The sequence below is a fragment of the Carassius gibelio genome, chromosome B20 (genome assembly GCF_023724105.1).
Source record: "Carassius gibelio isolate Cgi1373 ecotype wild population from Czech Republic chromosome B20, carGib1.2-hapl.c, whole genome shotgun sequence".
NCBI lineage: Eukaryota > Metazoa > Chordata > Actinopteri > Cypriniformes > Cyprinidae > Carassius > Carassius gibelio.
In genome coordinates, this window is record NC_068415.1 from 10,134,027 (window position 1) to 10,157,321 (window position 23,295).

The 23,295-nt window shown below is 38.7% G+C and overlaps 1 protein-coding gene across 3 annotated transcripts in view; it reads left to right on the forward strand.

Moving 5' to 3' along the window:
• Positions 1 to 2,151: 2,151 nt before the first annotated feature.
• foxo3b (forkhead box O3b) overlaps positions 2,152 to 23,295 on the forward strand; it is a 32,459-nt gene continuing 11,315 nt past the window's right edge. The window contains exons 1-2 of one of the 3 annotated variants that reach the window (XM_052585603.1): positions 2,152 to 2,753; positions 3,561 to 4,262. In XM_052585603.1, coding sequence (XP_052441563.1) covers positions 3,723 to 4,262 — 540 coding nt within the window. In that variant the 5' untranslated portion in view covers positions 2,152 to 2,753; positions 3,561 to 3,722. The remainder of the gene's footprint in view (positions 2,754 to 3,560; positions 4,263 to 23,295) is intronic. The other 2 variants (XM_052585604.1, XM_052585605.1) reach the window with 2 other exon arrangements.

Genomic DNA, 23,295 nt, shown 5'->3' on the forward strand with positions numbered 1-23,295 from the left:
ATATATATATAGGTATTTCCGACTGTGAACCTGCATAAATGTCATCTTGTATCTCGAGTAATGCATGTGGAAGAAGAGCGCATTCCTTTACAAAGATCGTCGTTTTCGCCGCGCCCGAGAAAATACGCATCTCTGCGGGAACCAAGGCGTGCTCGTGTTTTGATAAGACGTCGTCGTACTCGAGAAGCGCTACGACAGAGTACATTTATTGATTATGAATTACGTCATGTGTTTGGATAAAACGAGGCTGGCAGCAGGGGGCGTGTCGTGAATAATGACTTCACGCTGGGATTAAAGGGCCAGTGAAAGGCAAATACAAGACATGCCTCAACATTTGTCAGTGGCCCTAGAGCAAGTAAAACAAGAGCAATTTTCTTTTAATATAACTTTTTTTTTTCTTTTAAATACCAAATATTTTCATTGTTATTTATTAAAATAAATGGTTCCATTAAAATCAAAATGTTATTTACAATCATTTTCTTTCTTGGGGCGTAATGGGCAACTTTACATCCACTGAAACCGCAAAATAATTTTAAATGCCAAGATCCAAGACACAAAATAGATAAATAAATGCAGTCTCTCATTGCAGTCTGTTCTGTGAAAACACAATTTTGAAACTGAGCTCTGCTTTTGTCATAGTACTGAAACATAAGTTGCAAAGACTAAAGTCTCAAATCCAAAGAGATTAATTTTTATAATTTTATAAATTAACAGTCAACCACACACCCCTAAAATGGCTCATTCAAACACGCCCCCACATCTCTATGTCACTATGTCTGAAGATTTGCATAACGCTGCCCTCTCGTTGTAATATTATTGTTGCTGCCGCCATCATGTCGTATAGACGCTGTTTGTTTGGTTGTGAAAGCGAAACTACTTTGTTTGGCCTTCCAAAAGAGGATGATATCCACTTTGTCATGCTTGAAGCTGGTCCATGGTGATTGTTGAGGAAATACATCAACTTTGCACTGTGGATTGATGAATCGGCTTTCACCGTGGACGAAGTGGAGTCCAGATGTTGAGGAAATACATCAACTTTGCACTGTGGATTGATGAATCGGCTTTCACCGTGGACGAAGTGGAGTCCAGCCTGGGTCATCACATGTGGTTTCTGCAAACCATATGTGGAAAATAATGTTTTTAACCTTAAACACATTTCATTACACCAACTACGCAAAATAACGTTATTTTTAGCAGCATCATATGACCCCTTTAAGCGTTGAATTTGGATGTTTCACACAATGGATGACAAACTCCACTGATTCTGTACTATAATGTGAAAATTATTTTACTTCAATTTTGCAATTTTGCTGTTCTTCACCAAAAAAACAAACAAACAACAACAACAACAACAAAAAACATTTGGTTACCAGTCATATATGGGCCACTTTTGTGGTTCTATTATTTCTCCATTTTCTAGAACTTAGGCATTTAAAACCACAATAACAACTAAATTTATCTTCTTTATTGTGACATAACATGTCGCTTGTTGATTTGATTTTGAGAACTCGCCACTGCACTCAAAAAATAGGGAAGGACTAATGGGTTTTTACAGGCAAGTTTAAGCAGACTTAAATTATTGGAGAAAACCCGCCTAATTTACTCGAGAGAAGTGTGTTGTTTCCCAGGAAGATCCAGTTATGACTTTTGAGGTCAAATAAATAAATAAAAATAATATCTGGAACATGCATTTCCAACATCATTTCAAACCACCATACAGACATGTTTCAAAAAGAAGACAATACTGCACTGGAAAAGTGGAGAAAATGACAAACATTTTGATTAACTATTCCTTTAAGATGTTAGGCTATTTAACAGGCATCTGATTATAACAAATTTGTCACATTTAACTCTCTTAATACTTTACTATTGGCTAATTCTGGTTACCTGAAAATGTTGTCTCTAATCTATACCACATTCCAGATAATATGCCGAGATAATGTTGTTTGCGTGTCTGAACTACAATTTCTAGCAACTAAATCTATATTTGGAAATCCGATTAACTAAGTGATAGGGGCTCTCAGTGCTTTGAGTGACTTGTCTGAACATGTATTCTCGCCTGTTGGCAGCTGTGATGGGGAACACTGTCCCTTTAAGAGGCGATCCCATGAGTGTAATCTAGTGGGCAGGTCCCTGTCAGCAATAGAGGCTGCGCTCTCTTCTCGCTCTCCTCCAGTCACTCAGTCCTAAATTGAGCTCGCTTGAGTGCTGACAGGCGATTGGAGTAGATAGTCCTCCTGTGCCTTTAGATAGATAGCTAGGTAGACAGATAGGTGAAGACACAGAAAGGACATTCTGGATGGGAATTGTCCTCAATGTACCGTTCGTGACATCGAGGCACTGGCGCGCGCTCTGACAAGATTGCGTTGTAACTTAGATTTAGCGATAGTTACGCCTCTACCTTTAATTGTTAAAGAGACTTCGGAATGCGAAGAGACATCGGGTCAGACTGGCAAATAATGCAAAATGATCAGTGCAGTATACGAGCACGCGTAGTTCTGTCCTCGTTGTTGTAGTTGTCTTGATCTGACATAACGGCGTTTTGATTCTTGCCCTTTCTGACAGTTCAGTTATTTTGTGACTGCAGTGACTTGCTGCTTGTGGTGCTAGTGTGCAGTTACGTCGTGGCGCTTTGTCCGTGGCTACTGGCGAAAGTGCGGTGGAGAGATACAGTTGTATTACATCAGTGCACCAAGTGACTGGAGTGCGACACAGAGAAGATACAGAGCTCTGGCTGAATGCTGCGTGTTGAGGTATTGCATGTTGCATTCTACTATTATATGCATTCTACTATTATTGAATACTAATTTGACTCATTTCATTTCATACGCAGTTTACTTAAGTCATTTACTGATATTTTGTTTGGTATTGTGTTTATTAGGCTCCGAAAACGTTGAAAATATTGAAAATACTTGTAGACGCACATGAATTATGTAATTCTTATTGGTCCTCCTTTTGCATTCAGGCTGTTGTTCGGAATCCAGCCAACTATCATATTAATGATATTGAATATTGTTATGGAATAGCAATACATCTGTGTCCTAAATAGTTCACTTTCACAATAGCAGTGGTTTTAAATATCTCATTCGCGCGGTCATCTCGAGTGGGACACGAATAATCCTAATATGAGTCAGAGTGTGTCATCACGAAAGTGTAACGAGCAAGAATACGTGTAATCAGACAAGTGTTAAATTGAAATGAAAGTGGAGCACTTTGCGTACAGTATAAACGCTAATCTTTGTTTATATCTTCACGCGAGTGGTGCGCGGACCAATGCATTCGCGTGCGCGCGCACCCTACATTTCCAGAAGCGTTTAATTTTCATTGGATCATCAGATACACCGAAAAAGAATACGTTTAATTGTACGTTGAACAGTTTTTGAGACCGTATCTTAAAATTTTATTTTGATGGCAAAATGTTCAAATTAAAGTATAATAATAATAATAATAATCTCTCTGTATATAATGCACGGTTGTATATAAATGATTGATATATTTTATGTCATATGTATTTTATATTTATAAATTGTATATTGTATTTTTGTCTTTCTGAAACACAGGGAGGGGTGTTAATTATCATTAAGATTTGCACTAGTCGAAGTATTTAAGCACCATTTAGAGTAGAGGTGCATTCATGGAATGCGACTGTGGCCGCTTCACACTGACTATTTAACTTTGACCAAGACAGTACAGAGGAGCATCAGAGAAGGCTGGTAGAGGTGATGGCAGAGACAACCCTGGAGCCACTGTCCTCTCTGGACGTAGCCATCGATCCAGATTTTGAGCCACAGAAACGGCCGAGATCATGCACTTGGCCACTGCCAGAGTCCAGCTCAGGGAAGCCTGCATCCAATGACACTGACATAATCCCAGAGGAAGAGGATGACGAGGATGACAATGCAATGGCAATCAATGGCAACAGCATGGGTGAAGGAGAGGATAATGGCAGCCCAAGCCTGGCTGAGGAACTGCATGCCACTAGCGGTCAGGAGAACACAGGCTCCCCGCTTTCTTCTCACCCCACTTCTGCATCCACGGCAAGTCTGGAGGAGAGCGGTCAGGGCAGCCAACAGCAAACTCCCCGGAAGTCATCTTCAAGGAGGAACGCATGGGGCAACCTGTCCTATGCAGACCTCATCACAAAAGCCATTGAGAGCACCCCAGACAAGAGACTGACATTGTCCCAGATCTACGACTGGATGGTCAGAAGTGTCCCATACTTTAAAGACAAAGGCGACAGCAACAGCTCAGCTGGTTGGAAGGTAAGCACTTCACTAAAACAGTGCCTCCCAACTGTGTTCCTGAAGGTCACCAGACACTAGACATTCTGGATGTCTCTACTAATAAGCTGATGAGTTTAATCAAGTATGAAGGGACATTCTGTCATCATTTACTCAACCTCATGTCATGTCAAAGCAGAAATCACTGCGCTAGAGATTGCGTGTCATAAGGTGCGCAAGTGTCTCTATTATTCCGTGCGTGATCTCATTCTGCATCACAACCAGAAACACATGTTCTGGCATGTTTTGCCACACTTACTCACGCACAGAAAACTGGAAAGGTTTTGAGGGTTCGCGTGCACATGACTCAACAGACTCTTTAGTGCGGTGAAATCTCCCATAAACAAACTATTTGGATGCCAGCATAAAAATGTTTATTATTATGCTGGCAAATTAGGCATGATCAGTATGGAAAATTTGTGTAGCAAAAGGATTTGTTCAAGTTTACTTGGACTTTGTCTTGTGATAATGTTTAAAATCCATAAATAATATATCCTCCTAGCCAAGCCCAATAAATGTCCATGCATCCAAATGCCTTTATGTTCATATCCACGCAGCACGGCTTACATAAAACTTGGCACGGTAACTGTACCCACTCTAGAAGCTGCCCAGACTGTTTATGTAGGTGTTGAATGGCATTAGGAATTGCGTAACAACTCAAAATGGTGCAAGCTTCTCCTTAGCAGTCAGCAGGCAGGACTGCCTTCAAAGGGAATGTCATGGCCATGGGCAGGAGCCAGCACAAGACATATGGGCCTTTCACTTACTGAGCCAAGGCGAGTTGGGGGATGGGGTCTATGGTGGGGTAGTGAGTTCAAGGTCAAGGGCTGAGTTTGCGGCAGGAGGCCCAGCTCGCCTGTCCCATTGGCCGTAAATAGCCATGAATTATAATAGTGAAAGGAGAGTTACTGCAGGGTCTGTGGCAACGGCAAACTATGTGGACTCTAGCTCAGCTTGAAACTGTTTACACTTTGACTCCTCTTGCATTCAGGACTGTGTGTGTGCACGATCATATTTCTCAAACTGCTATGCAAAACATTACCTGTCAGTCAGATATGTTTTATGATGAAATACTATTATAACCACAATTCTAGCATGAGTACACACAAATAAAAACACCTCCCTCTGGTCTCTATTACAACCAGTAGTTCAGTGCCTGCTGCCATTTCTGATATGTGGAAAAACGTCTAAACGTCTTCCACTGTATTTTGCTACTGTGTCACCTTGAGCTTTAATTACGACACATATTCCAGCAAACATCTGACAACTTGGAGCAGATCTGTGTGTATGGAGTGTGGGTGCCAGTAACACAACCTCAGATAAACAATCCTGCAATTAGCATTTAAGTAAAACTAGCTATACTCAATGCATGATACATGTATGCACACACATGCTAACACCTTTTGCATCATTTAAAGAATTGACACTGAATTTATATGCCAAAGCTGAAGTTTGCATGGAATGGAAATTTTTCTATTATAAACCATTCATGCAAATGTTATATATATATATACTTTTTTTTAACCTATTCAGAATATCTCAACATTCTGATAAAACCACTTCACAAAAACCTTGTGTTGATGGATAGATACTTGATACTTGGAAAAACTGACACTAGAAGGATGAAAACATAAGCATTGAGCCCCTATGAAGTATTTCCGGTATTGTCAACATTTGCATTTTACCAGAATTTTTGCAAAATCTACAAGAAAAGCTGGTTTCCATGTTAATTAGGAATAAAAGTGAAAAAAATAAGTTAAATTAAGATACCAAAAGAGCATCGAAAGATAAGTAGTCCTAAGATGTCTTATCCAAACACAGAAGGCTGGAATGGCCAAGTACATGTGCAAAAGTGACAGGCTGCATCACTAAGGCTAAAAGGTCACTTGGTCACTCTGCTTTAATGAGAGGGGTTTGATGATGTGATCACATAAAGGCGTTTTCTTTGTTTCTGTTGAACATACTGTTGTGACTGCAGGAAAGAGAGAGAGAGAGAGAGAGAGGGAGTGACTGTTGAAGCATAGATGACATTACAGCACCCTACTCCCTGCAATGAGTGTGCTGTGTGTTTATTTAATGATCTGGTTATACAATCGCGTTGAATGTGAATAAAGTCCAGACTGTGTTTGAAAAGGTTTCCTTTGCAGGTGTACAAGTGATGAGATTTTATTGATTTATCGTTTTTTTTTCTTCACAATGAGCTTCTGCAGAGACAGATAATTCCTCTAGTGCCAAATAATGTACTCTACTCTGAAGCCTTTAAATTATTCAGTGCTTCAAGCATTAATTTGGGCCATTTTATCAATTTTTTAGAGACACCTCTAGAGGGTCTCTCACACACATTTGCACATTTGCCAGATCACTGCTTTTAATCTTGTAATCGTGTGTCGGCCACACACTTGTCTCTATCCTTATTACCTTGCGTAACCCTGCTGTTTATCTCACATCTGAAATATAATCAGATTATGTAACTTAAAAAGAACAAGCTACTATACTATAATGTGTTGCACAATTCTTGTTCATGGAACACTTAATATGCTGAGCTGCCACGCTAGGCCCAATTGAAATCTTTCAGTCACTATGATGAAAGTGGTCTGGTCACCCTCCTGGGGGTCTGTATTCTGGACGTTTCCAGGATGTAGGTGGGCTATTTTCTTGTAATCTGTTTATTGTCAAGAGGGTGGGATAAACAAATACAACATCAATATTATATATTACCATTATACTGTACGTGCAAAACTGCACTCCTATAAGTGCTATGTATAATATCTGTATCTTAACTCGATGAAATGGAATTAGTGACAGATCTTTTCTTCCGTATTGTGACATACATCAGGGTGTAATGGATTGTGAAAATTTAAAAAATGTAGGGCGGCAACTTGCATACGTCACTAAAAAACAAACAAGCAACATTTTTTTTCAAAAAATGGAACACGCACAGGTGAACTGTGCACAATTAGATCTATAATAAAAATTAAAAAATACATTAGGTGAATTTTAATTTGAAAAAAGAGAAAATGTAAAGGAGGTTTGTGCAGACATGTTGCTGTGGCTATGAATGTTATCTCATGTAAAGTCACTGTTTTCAATGTTAATGTTCATGATTGGTGCTTTTATACATGTCTGCTCATGCTTAGGCGTGTGAGAGGTCTTGAAGTGAGGGTCATGTAGATGTTTTGGAACACGGAAGTAAGCAATTTTCAGTTGATTTCATTTTACCAAGGGCCATAAACTGTAAAACTACTTGCTTTAATTCGTTTGCACTTTACCCCCTCACCTATCAAACATTTTCATATTCGAAAACATTTGATTAAAACACCAACTTCCTGATGGGACAGAATCTACAGCGGCACGTCAGAAGCAGATATGCTGTGGTTAAGACATTTGAATGTACAGTATTTCTAGTTTAGCCTTTGCTTCTTCCCGCCTTTTCCATGGCACTAATGTCGTAAAGCTCTGACCTGAGGCTTTTGAAATAACTTGTTTTGTTCCCGATCTGTCATTTCCAATTACGTATGTCTGCCCGTCATGGTGCAGATAAATAGTTCTCGTTTAAACTTTAATTGAGTACAATAAAGCTAGATTTCTATGTCAGGAGCTTTTGGCCAGACAATGCCGGCAGTAATGAGAGATGCAGCTCTGTAGAGTGTTTATTACAGTGAACAGAGAGCAATTACAGTTTTCGGGAAATGAATCCTCAGTGACATTCTTATGCATGTGCCATTTGAGAGGTAACAGAGAAACATTGTCAGGCAGGAGTGGGCAATTATTAGCCTGATTGTGGTGACGCAGGGGGTCTATTTTGGTGCTCATACATAGGTGTGCGCATGTCGACTTTTGATTAGACAAAAGATTGGATTGATTAACCCAGATTATGGTAGACTGAGTGTGGCTTTGATTGTGGAGCAGGTGTTTTAATATGGGTCTGCGATGATGTAAGCCTTTCAGATCCTTCTTGACTAAGCAAATTTATTTTCTGTGACATATCACCCCAGCGGCCACATGGACGTTGTGAATTTGGTAGTCAAATTTATGATGGCTTGTGTATCTGACAGAGCCATAACCTCACAACCTAAATCAGTGGAACCCAGGACAACATTTTTATGGGCCCAATAAGTACACACCTAGACAAAAATCTAGGAAACTTTACAAAGCTACAGGTTTGGATGGCCATCAGTTGGATTATTTATTTATATTCACATTGAATCCTAACAGCAACAACCAAAAGAGTATAAACTAGAACGCATTGTTTTATATCAAACATACAAATAATTATGTTTGCAAATAAATGCTGATAAAATAAAAAGTTTCCACAGTTTTAAGCATTGATCAATATTTAAATGATTTCTTAAGGATCGTGTGACAGAGAAATGGCTGCTATCAATTCAGCATTACCATCACAGGAATAAATTACATTATAAAATATATTAAAATAGAAAACGGTTATTTTAAATTGTAATAATATTTTACAATATTACAGTTTCTAGTAAAAGATCAAATAAATGCTTCCTCTGCAAGCATAATAAACTTAAATAAAAAGGTAGTATAGCTAGATTAAAATAAAATTAATATAATATTGGTTAAAATAAAACCTTTTGTGCATGTATGAAGGCTTGTAGGTCAGGGGCATCTTGTCTTGCTCCTGGAGGGCCAACATCGTGTAGTTTAGCTCTTGTCTCAATACAACTACCTGATTTCTAGCAATCCTAAAGACTTTTGAAGTGTGTTTAACTGGAGATGAAGCTAAACTATGCAGGACAGTGGTTTTCTAGGATTGGAAAACTGCTGTTGTACGGTACTTTCCATTTAAATCTTTACCACGTCACTGTGGTCTTTGGATTGCTCACTAAGTGTGTCTTTGTCTGAATGTTTCTCAAACTGAATTTCTCAAAAAATTGAAGTCAAAGTATTTTCCAAGAACTGTTATCATAACAGTACAGTTTGTGACACAGCGCCAAACGAACCTCTTATCAATACAGTGTGTTCTAAACAACAGGCCAATCAGATGTTCCCCAGGCGGTGAGGTCATTGACATATGCCTATTATCTGTTTTAAGAGTCCATTGCCTGGTACACTATCAGCGGAGGCTTATCTCTCACTGCACCTTCAGTTTTTACACACCTGTCTTTAACCTGCCCCGGGGTCAGTTCTGGATATATGGATGTCAGTGGAGGCCAGTGGATCAAGCTGAATGGGGCCAAAGTGCTGACTTAGCAGTAAAGTCTGCAATGGTTCCAGCTGCTGGACACATCAGCAGTTTGTTATCAGCCAGCTTAGCCAGAGTAAGAAAGCAGTATATCAGGAACATTATGGCACAATGTGGCACATGCCTTTTGCCACATATTTGAAGGCAACTGTTCTAATTTCTAACACTGTCTGTATTTTTAGTTAGATTTGCTCTTTTTTTTTCTAATTTACCTCTGCCTGCCCTCCTCCACTATCTATCTCTTTCTATACTCCCATGTGTGCTGCAGTGTTTATGGGGGCATGAAATCGCTCCACAGCTCGTGGGCATCTTGTGTGTGTCTTACTCAGACTGCAATCACTGCACGCTGCTCTCACTGTTTGTCTTTATTTGTCTGTCTCTCATTTGTTCTTCCTTTGCATTGCACATTCTCAGACAAAAATAATTCTCTTTCTTTGCATATGCCAGTCATTACCTATAATAAAATCCCTATAAAAAAAGGTTCAACCTAGTCAGTATACAGTAGGTCCAATGCATTATACACATTATAGATGGTAGAAGAAACTAATTGAATTAAATAAAAACGTAATCATTTGGTTTACTCTATATTTAATCATTTTGAATTTACACATTCACAAAAGTTTCACAGTGCCTGCTTGAAATTTGACACAGTGATTGACAACAAGAAATCAGACAAGCAGATGTTTAGTGTAGCTTTTATGGAGAATCTTAAAGATTTTGTTCACCAGAATAGTTTTAAAAAACTAGAAAACAGTTATTTTTGAATTGTAATAATAATTCACTTTTTACTAGGGCAAATAGCCTTGGTGAGCTTAACAGATTTCTCTCCAAAAACATAACTGACCCCAAACTTTTGAACTGTAGTGTATAGAGATAGTTTGCTTGAATGGCATAGAGGATCACAGGGTTTAATGAGTGAACATGCTCCTCATTTAATGTACTCTTTCTGAATCACACAAACCAAGCATGCAGGGTTCACAGAGTTTACACATTCTGTAGTAGCTATATACATATACCCTCTAAGACACCCCCTTTGGTTTTAAGTAGTTAATTCTTGTTTTTTTGTTTGTTCCTGTAGTGTGTGTTGATGCTTTTGACATGCACACAAGCAAATGGGAACATACATTAGCCCCTTTCACACAGCAATACCGGAAAATAGACTGGTAATGTGTCCCGGAAGTTGTTCCAGGGTCACTAGATTTTGCCCCTTTCACACTGACAGTGATTACCCGTACAATGTATGTGCGTTCACACACATCCCATAAATGTCCCGTAAAGACACGTGACATCCGGCTGTTATATGTAATGTACAAGTCGAAAACGCTAGGCACTTTAACTTTCACTTAAGCTGGCGAACGATCTCGGTGTCGGCGTGGAAAGTGAGGAACTAACGGATCTCTGCTTCATTATATTTTGCACATGTTTTTTGTCGCGAATGTTGATCTGCCTTCAAAACACCTGGTAAAAGAGTCACGCAATAACGTGCATCATCACTACGACACACCCTTTACGGCATTAGTTCTGGCTTTTGTTCACACAGAGCTCGTTCCGGGACTGAACCCGGCAATGTTATTAAGTCCCCAACCCGGGATCGATTCCGGAATCAATCTTGGGACGTGTTTGCGTTCACACAGAAGGCGACCCGCCAATGTTCCGGGTATTTTCCGGGTCCAAAGTGCAGTGTGAAAGGGGCTATACACACACACACATACACACACACACACACACCCCTTTCTGGGAACAGTCATGCATTTCCTTGCTCATATGCTTCAAAGCTAGGCCTTTTCTTTTATGTGCGGATGAAAGCATGTGCGCATGAGTGACCGTATGTTGTAATGTAGCGTGAACTCCCACATTGCAGCCTATTTGTCTGTTTGTATATATATATTTATAGACACACAATTTTTATTATAAACACTGAAAGGAGCCACTAAACATGCCTGTGCCTGCGGTTAAACAGTGTCCTTTTCTGCTTCTGCTTTTTATTTCTCTCTGTGTAGAGGCCCAATAAGGGGTTACATGGGGTACCAGAAAAAGGGGCCCCTTGCCTTCTCTCTTCCTTCTTTTTTTTTTTTTATCTGAGTTTCCCTCCTTATTTTTCTCTCAGATTACTGTGAACTGGTGGGTGGGGGTGCGAGGTTACACTGTCCTGTGTTGTGTGTAGACCTTGAGGGAAACATACAGTATCAACGTTGTCTGAATACAAATGGCTCATTATCTCATTATCAAAAGATCTTAATTGGCTTAAACGCTGGCATTGGATATACAGTTGCTTATGCAAGTGGCTTATGCTTGCTTCTAGCTGAATGTTGTGGGTGTTTGTAGTTTACCATCTCAACATTATTTCCAGAGGTCTGAGAGAGAATAAAATAACCCCACTGTTTGTGGTACTTAGATGCAGTGAGAACGTACAACAACAGTTGTGTAAAAAGCAGTGAGTTTTGAAGAGGTCTGGTTTCGGTAAAGTGAAGTACAGTATCTTAAAATGAATGTGAAGTTGTACACAACCCACACTGTGCACTCTTTCCAATTAAGCTACATTAAAAAAGAAAGGGAAAGGCAAACGGAGAAATAGAGACAGACAAATAGATAGAGATTAGTTCGGTGGGAGAGGGTTGCTGATGATCTAGCTGGGAATGACATCAGCTCTCGACTGAAAGGGCTTTTAGACTGATTGATTTGCACATATGCGAGTGAGAATATGACGCTGACATGAGTTAGCATTCGCAGTATCAGGGCCACATATGATAGTGTGTGTTTTATTGGTCTAAATGATTGGTAAAGTCATTGCCTTTCCCAACGGATTTTCTTCCCTCTCAGTACTGCTTGGTAAATATGGGTTAGTGTGCCTTTCCTGTCTCTCCTCTCTCCACTTCTTCTCCCTGTTTATTTTACTTTTCCTTTTCTTCCACCCAGCTTTTTGCTACCTTCTATTTTTTTCCCTCTTCCTGCAGCTGTGTAGCGGGGTCCAAGGATTTTCCAGGAGAACACAAAGGCCAGGCTTTCTGACACGTAGTGTTATGCTGAGTTGCAGCAGTCATCTGAAGACGCTTTCAACCCTCGGTTAATATATTAGTGTTATTTTGACTTGTTGTATACAGTATGCTTAGTAAAGACAACTTCTCAGTGGTGTGATGTGCAGTGTGAGGCTTAGTCAGGTGGCTGGTCATATGAGCTGACTTAGTGTGCAGTGTGTGTATGTTCACATCGAGTGTGTGCGTACAGAGAGCGAGCCGAGATTAACCGAAGGATCATAGTGTAATCTGCTGTGTGGTTACATCAGCTTCACTATCACACCATGCATCACACCAGATTGCTTAATTCAGAGAGAAATTGCACCATGAAAAAGAAAAAGGTGGAAAGAATCAGGGGAAGAGTAAAGGCAGATAAAAACAGTCATGCAGATAGAAAAAAAGTTGCTGACCAGGATGAGTCTTTTAGGATGACAGTAGTTTCCAACATTTTTGGTTTATGTATCCTGACAGCCTCCTGCCTACTAATGAATGAATGAATGACGATGTCTGATTTTGCACACACAATTCACACACACTAAAAACTATTTTTGTCAAAAATGCTCTGTGGTTTAAAAGTTTGGGGAAGTTTTTCTTAAAATACCTTAAAAAAAAAATTTTTCAACAAGGTCAAATTAATCAATGGTAAAACTAAACTTATATTATTGCAAAAAAATACATTTTCAAATAAATGCTGTTCTTTTAACTTTCTATTTGTTAAATAATCCTGAAAGGAATACCATTGTTTCCACAAAGATAAATAAAATTAAGCATGTGTTTTCAACTTTTACAATAATAAGAAATGGTTCCTGTCCTGAGCACATTAGTGACACTGAAGACTGGAGTAATGGCTGCTGAAAATTCAGCTTTGTCATTACATGAATAAATTATATTTTAAAATAAGTTAGTTTTTATTGGATTTTGGATTTTTTCAAAAAAGCAGCTTTTGAATTTTTTTTTTTCAAAAACATAAAAACTTTTATTAAAATGTAACTGAAAAAAAATCTGAATCGTTTTTTTTTTTTGTTTGTTTCTTTTAAATAAATTAAATGTTTTCATTTTTGTAATCAATAAATTTAAGGACTGGAAATATATATATATATTTAACAAATCAAAATGTTTTCAAGTATCCATATAGGAATCACTGCTCTATTATATGACCTCCTGATGACCCTGTTTGGTGTTTGTTGAATGTGTGTGTCCGTGTAATTTTATACAGGAGTTTGTGTTTCTTTGTGCATGTTAGGGTATGCACAGTGTATATTTGATTGGCCAACACTACCTTCTTCATGGTCCACTGAGGTTTCGTCTCAGCAGTGAACAGGCAAATTTAACATCAGTCAGGTACACCATCATTAACAGAAACAAAACCCATCACAGACCCTGGTTCAGGAGTTCTGCAAATCATGTGCAAAGGATGAAAAACATATATATTCACACATAATTTCCATTCTTGGCGAGTATTTTTTTTCTTGCTTTAACTCTAAAATTGTATAGACTGTGAGAGCTTGTGCTGAGGAAGAGGAGCGTTATTGGCTGACTTGCACTCCTCCCCTGTCAGTGATTGGCTGGAAGGTTCAGTGGGACACTCAATCAGCGCAGTGGAAGCATATGTAGGTCAGTGTGGAGCTGTGCTGCATGGTGTGTTAGTGTGTGTGTACTGTGCGGTCGCGTACTCTGGCAGTCCTCCAGGTCTCTCTTTCAGAGTTAGAGAAAAGGGCGGAGGGGGAGGGAGTGAAGGAGAGGACAGAGGGAGGAGTAGACTGTGAGGCCTCTTCTATCCAGTCTGCGCATTAACGACACTAAACGCATTAGTGTTTAGTCTCAAATTGGTGACAAACATTTGGAACTTCTCTGAATGTAACGCCAAATAGATTTACATTTCGTGGCCACAGATACTCTTTTAATCCTGTAAAAAGAATCTTGTTTCCATAGAAGACGTCAACAATGGCTGGTTCCTATGACACAACCTCTGAACCAACTTTGCCCAAACCACTACATATAAATATACAAGGATGCAAACTTAAATCTGTCTCATTTAGTGGTTCTTATTCTAACTAGATGTATCACTAGCAACCTAAACAGACCTTGGAAAGCTGTAGTGTTTTCAAAGGAAGTAGATTTACAGTGAAAATGAGAGAGAAAGGGAAAGCCAGGGTGAGGGGGAAAAGCAGGCTTTGAGTGTTGTCCAAAACTACAATTCTGTATCTGTCTTTCACGACTGTGCCCTGAAAGTGCCCCATGTACTTCTAAAAACACTTCCCTCTGGCACGGCCAGGAATTTAGCTTGAGTCCCTAAAGTGTGCCACAAAAAGTACAGAAAGTCTGTTGAGCTGCTAAGCTTACACGCAGTGAATAGCTATCCCCTCTAAAAAGCTCCTACTGCACACACACACACACACACACATGTAAGGCAACCTGGCATGGGCGAAAACATCAACTCTCTTATATCTCCAGACGCTGGATGTCTAGACTGTGAGAGCGAAAGGGTTGGACAAAGAGCCTCATGAGCATCTCTGTCTGTGCATTTTACAGTGAACCAACTCGCACACACACTAAAATATGCACACATACCCAAATAAAAAATACTAAAAGCCCGGTGGGCACATTTTACACTTCAATGAATTATGAATCACTGTTGTTAGGCAGATTGAGCGCACAAGGTCCTTACCCAGATTTCATACAACCCACATGCAAAGCTCAGCAGTCTGTCTAGACACGCATTGTTAGCAGAAATATGTGATCCAGTTACTTTTTACACAATGTATATAGGCTACCTGATACAGAACCTAGCTGTCTTTTGTCTGTCTGTCTGTCTGTCTGTGTCTTTCCTATCTTTCTAGCTGTGCCTGTCTGTCCTAGACATCCATCCAACCATCTTTATTAAACAAAAAATAAATGAGGAGATTCGTTAATGCATTGAAACACATGTAGAGTGTAAAAAAAAAAAAAAGCATCAACTTAAAACCACACCTTAAGAGTACACACACATTATTCCGTTATTTCAGACCCTGTGAGCAGAACCTAAAAGTAAACATCCTGCACACCTCTGTTGGTTTTTCGACTCGTCTCATCATCTGACCGAGACTTCTGTATGTCTGCAAATAAAAATAGAACATAAACTTACTTCCCTTTTCTGATTGCTATTTAAATCAGCAAATTATGGCCTTAGTCACTGCTGTGGGTGCACAAACGTTAGCATTTTTGATGCAAAGAAAGCAAAGTGAAGACGTATGCAACATGAGCAGGCTTGCAACCGCTGTGCACTGCTTCTATTGTGTCATTTGTGTCGGAGGTCAGTTTAAATCAAGTTAGGACATTTGATAAATAGAAGAATTTTTGTTTTAGGTAGGATGTGAGTGTGTGTGCATGGGTGTACATGTATACAGTATGTGTCAGTAAGAGGGTTGCTATACAGGTTTTTCAAGTTATCTGAGAGTTGTGCTCTCCAGGGCTCAACTGAATTACTTGTCAGCACTTTTTACCCCCCCCCCCACCCCCTTCTATGATTCTGGAGGGATTACAGGACAGACCTTCAAAAGTGGTTTCATGGTGAGATTGAGCCTCTGGATTGGCACCCTGCTCGTGTATAAGTGTTCTTTAATGGATGAAAACCAGTGCTATGTGCTCACTCACGTATATCTTGATTGTATGAAGTTCCAAAGCTCTTTTTTTAATTCCAGAGAGAGTCCCAGTTCGTCTATGAGTGTGCGTGTGTAATGATTCTGGAAGGAGTCCAATTTGCCGGAGAGCGTGTGAATGTGTTGGAGCCTTGCCAAAGAGTTCAGCGCAGTAGATGAGTTGTTACTGGAAGGCTTTTGTTCTGGGTTCCACTAGAGAAAAGCCCTTTACAAGAGTCAGCCAGTCAAAATGGCAGAAGGGAGAAAGGAGAGGAAAAGGAGAGGAGGAGGAGGGGAAAAACAACAAACTGTTGTGAGACTGAACTATTATTGAGGACTTCACTAACAGCCTTGAGATACCCCTGCCATGGAGATATGAGTTCCAGTCCATGATAAACTGAATTTACCTCAAGAGGTCTTCTAGGAGCTGTGGCTTGCCTTGGAATCTCACAGCTAATTATGCCCCTAGACATCATCATTTAGACACCTGTGTTTTAACGCAACACAGGCATATCACTGTAAACAGATGAAATAATAGCCTATATATGGATTTAAAAAGTATTTGGATATGTAAGTGCACTGAAAGGAATAGTTCACCCCAAAATTCAAATCGTATCATTGTTTAATCACCCTCATGTCATTCAAAACCTGTATAAGTTTCTTTCTTATGTTGAACACTTAACAATTTTAAAGAACCAAATAGTTGTTGTTCCCCATTGACTTCCATAGTAAGGAAATAAATACTATGGAAGTCAATGGGGACCATCAGCTGTTCGATTACTATCATTATTCAAAATATCATCTTTTATGTTCAACATAAGAAACTCATTCAGGTTTGGAACGACAAACGTTTCATTTTTGAGTGAACTATTCTTATAAGTGACACTTAAATGACTGATTACAAATAGTCTTGACTAATAGTTATAGTATGCACAATGATAATAATACTTGTAATCATGCCCCTGACATGTTTAATTCAATTCAAAATGCCAATGGTTTTATCAGTAAATATTGATGATATGTGATTAGTTACAAATAATTTAATTAATTGCCATCTCTGCAAACAAATGATGTCCTTTTCTCACAACTTCCACTTTTTGTAGTCACTTTGGCCAAACTGGTCTCAAATAGCTTTTTAGTGTGACATAAGTGTCCAGATACTTTTTAAAGCCATTGCACATACTGAATACGAGGTCTGGAACAGGAAATAGTTGGAGAAAGTGCTCTTAATGGTCGTGGAAGTGAGGTCTAAGAGCAAGACTCGCGACATAGTAATAAAGTTAAGGGCAAAGGTCTGTAGGATGTTCTACTGATGTCACTCAACGGCTAAGTGGTTATGACTCCTACGTAATAACCTGTTCTTATTACCCACACCTGTAAAACGTTGTTTATTTAAACATTAACAGTAGACAAACTGCTGCCGAGAAGGTCTAGAATACTTACAGTAACCTATTAGCATTCCCATTTAAAATAAAATGTATTAATTCTGTCAGAATACTTGGCTACTTTTGCATGGCTGTCAGTGTAGAAATGCTCTTTGCAGGCAGATCGTGTGGTTATGACATCTACCAGAACGGATAAAGTGGACCAAGCTAACCAGGGAAACCTTGACCCCTTGAATAGAGTGCAAGGGATTGTCATATATCTCTGTGAAAGGAAAGTGTGATAGAGAGAGAAAGTGTGGAGGGGGAGGGGCAAATCAATAGACAAACGCAGCTCAGAGGACATGTCCGTGCGGTGTGTTTCATTGTGTTTCGTCATGATGGGGAGCTGCAGCATTAGCGAGCATGCGGTTAAGCCTTGTGTGCTTCAGAGAACCAGAACAAAGAGACATGAAGAAAGAAAGGAAGATGAATGAATAAGTGACAGATCGAAGCCTCCTTAGCCAGATACACAGAGAAGAGACTGTGCTGTTCAAACCAGCCGTGTCCCAGACTCACAAACCCTGACCCAGCACGAGAAAACACGCTCTTGTTGTTTTGTTGGGGGTTTTCTTCAAATCAACTAGTGTTTGATTGGCTTGGGACAAACTTTGCTTTTAGGCTTTTCAGGGCTTTAATGGTTACAGTGTATAAATGAGAAGCAAATGAGTAAAGGAAAAACACAAGAGTCGGAGAGGATGGTATGCGTTTTCCTGCACGTCTCAATATTTCTATGTTTAGAACCGTAATCTCCTATTTATCCAAACACACGCACGCAGCCAAAGTGACCCCATCCTTATTTATCTAATCAGTCTGGTTTATTTTGAAGGAAGAAATTAGCAGGCACCGCTCTTGGCTCTTTTTAATATTATGGAGGTCAATGGTGTACTCAGCAATTTTTTTTTTATTATGTTAAGGTGGTCATTTTGGATTCAGCATCATGCCAACAAACACATTTTTAGTTACTGATGCGCTGTAAAATGCTTTATACACAGTCAGTCATGTTTAATTTAACCTATCCTGCAAGTCTGTCCAATAAAACGGGGATACTGAGATCAAGTGAATAATATTCAGAAAGTCATGTGATCATAACCTGTTGGCTCCACTGTGGCGACCAATAGAATAAAATGATTAGTATTTGTTATTTTATTCTTGTCAGCGTCTAATGTTGTATGGACCCCAGTAACTGTCATTGTATAGACAAAAACTGTGCACTGTCACTTTAATGAAGAAAAAAAATGCTTACTCTAAGATTAACTTTTCAGGCTACACAGTGTACTCCGAGAACATGAACTTGTCATCTTATCCGAAGCCACACTGCATCAACCAATGATATCGTCCTTCTCCTTTTCCCTCTATCTCTCTCAACACACATGCATGACACATGCATAACCAGAACAGTGGTAACATGGTGTACAGAGGCTGTAAAGAAGTGCAAGCAAAACTCCCATAAGATTATAACTTGGAAGTAGGTCACCTGGTCACTCAACAAGCATTTTATTTAAAGTCCGAGCATTACCATCCAGATTTGTGTGTGATACCATGTGCATACACGTGCAACACAGTGAGTGTACAGTATTTCTGTTTGTGTTTTTATCACATCAGCAGAAACAGGAAATCATGCGGCCCAAAAGTCAAGGCAGCAGGAACTAGGGGAGGGGGGTGAGAATTGCTGGTACAGCAGAAAACCCTATGAAGCACTCTCTGCTGTAGCGATACTTTCTTTGTATCTTTTTAGGTCCGTTGAGACCCTCGTGAATTATACGTCCCTGGGGTGCAGGCCTTACTGTAAATGATCATCATACAGTGATATTGCATGCGTTGTTATCTATTTTTTGCAGTAATGTCTCTTAGGTGTTGGCTCTCCATACTTTGCCAAGCTCAGCAAAGTAGAATGCGAGTTTCTTTATACGGAAATATTTCCACACATGCACACACAGTAGTTTAGCTACTGGTCAGGAGATAAAGCCTCGGGGTCAGTTTTAATAGTACCTTTGGTGATGTTTAGTGGGGTAAAAGTTGAGGTTAGGGCAGTCGTGTTTGCTCAAAATTAGTCACATAAACGGAGCATGTAATCACTCCCTGTTCCATCCACTTTGTAGTGAATTCTGAATGAACAAGTTCATTTTCTATATAGTTATATCCATATTTTATATAAATACTGCGCTCTTATTTATCGTGCACAACCAATATGTAATTATACTGTGTTATATTTAACATAATCCAAAGTTAGGGGACTATAATGCAGCTGCAAAATTGATTGAAAAAAAATATTTAATAATTAAATCAGTAAATAATAAACTGAATATTTCTTTAAATATAGAATTGTTTTTAACTTAATATACATTTAGCTTATTTTAATATTATATTATATATATAATATTTTGATTGATTTACTTAAACATTATGTTTATTTTTTTAAATGAACAATCAATAAAGTATAATAGGAAAATAATCATATTTTGACTGCACAGAAATCTTTAATAACGTGCAGGTTGCAATGTTGCTTAACAATTCCACTTAATAAGGGCTTTGTCGTCTTGACTTGTTTGGGACATATCCTGCTCTGTGTTTTTGCATTGTGCCATGTTTCTTCATCTCTCTCATAATGTAAAACAGGCCTGCTTAATGAACAGTGAATGAGAGAGCGATTTCGGACACGTATTAGTGAACTTTGATTGCTAATTACCCGGTCTTAAACAACAATCCACTTCAACAGCAATTCATGAAATTCATGTAGGCATACAATGAAATTGTAAAACCAAATGAAACCCAGGCTTGCCCCTTGAGAAAGCTGCATTTTTGTGATCATAGCTAGAAAAGCCGCAGTGTATACACATTCTCAAACACACAAACACCCACAAAAATAAAACAGAACAGGGCCTTTTTTTAAATCCAGCCCAGATGTGCATAAGAGCGACAAATATTCGCATAGAGATGGAGCCAAACACTGATAAAGATGTTTTCAGTTACTCCCGAGAGCCACAGCAATGTGAGTATAATAATATGCTCATAATTAATTTGTTCATAGTGAGTGTTAGAGTAAAAAATAAAAAAAACCTGTTCTATAATGAGTCTTTTTAAAATTACTCTACATTTCCAGTATTCATCAGTAAATCATCCCAACAGTATCACGCATTACTGTGCATGTGACAACTTTTATTCATTATTCACTGAAATGTCACAAGCTCTGTCTGCCATTTGTGAGCTAAATATCGCAGCAGTAGTCTGCTAAATAAATCTTGCTTGTTCAATACATGCTGCTTGTATTTTGCAAGACAAACAGGTCCCTGGCACGATAAAGTGAGAACCAAATACTGCAATGATTGAGAACAGATTGTTTGGAGCCATAAGAGTTCGTTCTATTGCTTTACTGACCATAAAAAAAAAACCATCTCTGTTACAACATTTGGAAAAAGCAATCTTGCTTATACTAGCAGACCTGTCTGGCAAAGACTTATGAATAAATAGGTGCCTACTCTATCAATTTGGCCAGGTTAACCTGGGACATTAAGGGACATAGTGTTCCAAATTGGAGCTAAAAATATCACACGTGTGGCTGATGTCTGTGCAGTGTTGTTTATCTGTTGAGACGGCTGTGGGTCTTTCATATTCCAAAAGAGATGCCAAAGAGGGTGTGGAGCAAGAGTTTGGACGTGTGGGAAGTGAGTTGAGCAGCCTAGCGAAGTACACGATAGACACACACTGAAAGGATTGTCACACGTGTGTGTGTATGTATTTTATGCATGTGAGGAGTTTACTCTGATGATGAACTTCAAATTCAAGGCCAGGTATACACATGTCTCATGGATCTAATAGTTTCCCTTTTATCACCCTCCCTCTTTTACATTTCTAGACTTTGCATAGCCGGTGTAGTCTATCCCCTAAATAGCCGAGCCTTAGATGTGGTCCAGACCATTCTCTCAGTCATTCTTTACCACCTGACAGGAAGGGCACATTTAGTACTTCCTGTTTAGAGAGAGGACATAAGCTTCTTCACTGGATTGGTTAAATGCAGTTTTAAAACACTATACAGATGTACATCAGAATACATTGTCAATGAACAGGGTTTTATTATTATTATTACTTATCAATTAATATTTTGATATAGTTATTTAGTACATTAATGGTGATATTGATATTTCCTTTATGGACATTTGACATGACTGTATACCTGTGTTGTTTTAATGCCATTGAGATAATATAGGTTTTATGAATATTAATTATAATTTTTATTATTTTTTTATTATTATTATTATTATTTTATTTTAGTTAAAAGTTCAGTAATTTAGTTTTGATCTAGCTAATTATTTTGTATTTGTTTATATAGTTTTCTATTTTTTTATTTCCACTTTATTCTAGCACACAAAATTAAATTAAAATTAGAAATGCTGAGTGTAGATAGCTAAAATTAAATGCTTTTTTATATTTTACTTTGATAAAATAAAATATAAAAGTAATTTAGTTCTAGGTTTTAGTTAACTATAATAACCAACAGGGTTATTATAGTTAACTAAAACCTAGAACTAAATTACTTTTATATTTTATTTTATATACCATCAGTTTATGAAAAAATGAAATGAACTGGAGCATAATTATAATGTTTTGGAAAATAAATAAAAAAGTGGGTTTAAAGTCCTTCTTATTTTTAACACCACCCTTTCTTCCTTTTCTTCTCATTTCCATCTCCAGTGCATTTGTTTAGAGTTGAACGAATGGGATTTGACACATTCCTGTTAATAGGACTATCTGTACCCGAGATGCAAATATATTGTCCTAAGATACTCCCTGTCACCTAATACTATCACTACAGGCATACTGCAGTGACGTCTCAATGAGAGTGGTTGCCAAGCTCAGAGTGAGCATGTTTATATGAATATTTGTGTTTGCAAACTATAAATACTTAGCAGAAATGTGGGAAAATTGAAGTTAGGAGTGATTGTGTACAGTTGCTGGACAGCACAGATGACACATACAGAGCTACAGTGAGGTCAGCTTTACAGCCGGTGTGAGTTTGTGTGTGCCTCTATATGAACGATGTGATTGGCTAAACAGAGTGGGATGGGAAGGCCACCACCCCCTGGATCAGAAGTCCCAGGATAAACAAGGATGTCTTTGAACATGCCACATTATCCAATGTGCACACAACACACACATACTTGGGTAATCTTACATGCTTAAGATTCTTTGTACTGGTCATGTTTTGGAAACATTCGCTCCAATTATTAATTCTGTAAAACTCTGGAGGGAAAGGAATACAAACTTTCCATAGATTTGCATGCAGTTATGTAATTGTTTCTAGCTGGTTAGTCATGCATGACATTTGTGTGTTTTGTACTTTTAGCTACAGAAACTCTTATATTGTTGGCTGGGATGTACAGTATGAACCTCTGAAAGAACAGTTCAATAACAGAAGACACAGAATGTACTGTCAGAGAGAACTGGAGCCCCCTCCACATGCAGTCCACTACAGTTTTCAGTCAATTCATATACAAACTCTCTTTCATAGACACACACACACACACACTTTTGAATAAGATGCACACACACAAAAGGAGAGACGTCCTGTGCTGTTTGGAAAATGCACATTTTGGTTGGATGGAATGGAATGTTCTCTCCTTCTCTCCAGCAGTCAGGGCAGCTGGGAATGGGATGAGGCGAGAGTGGGAGGGTCAGTGTGCTTGGACCGTGTGTGTGTGTGTGTGTGTGTGCCTGCATTTGTGCATAAACTGGGTTTCTCTTTACCTTTGCTTTGTC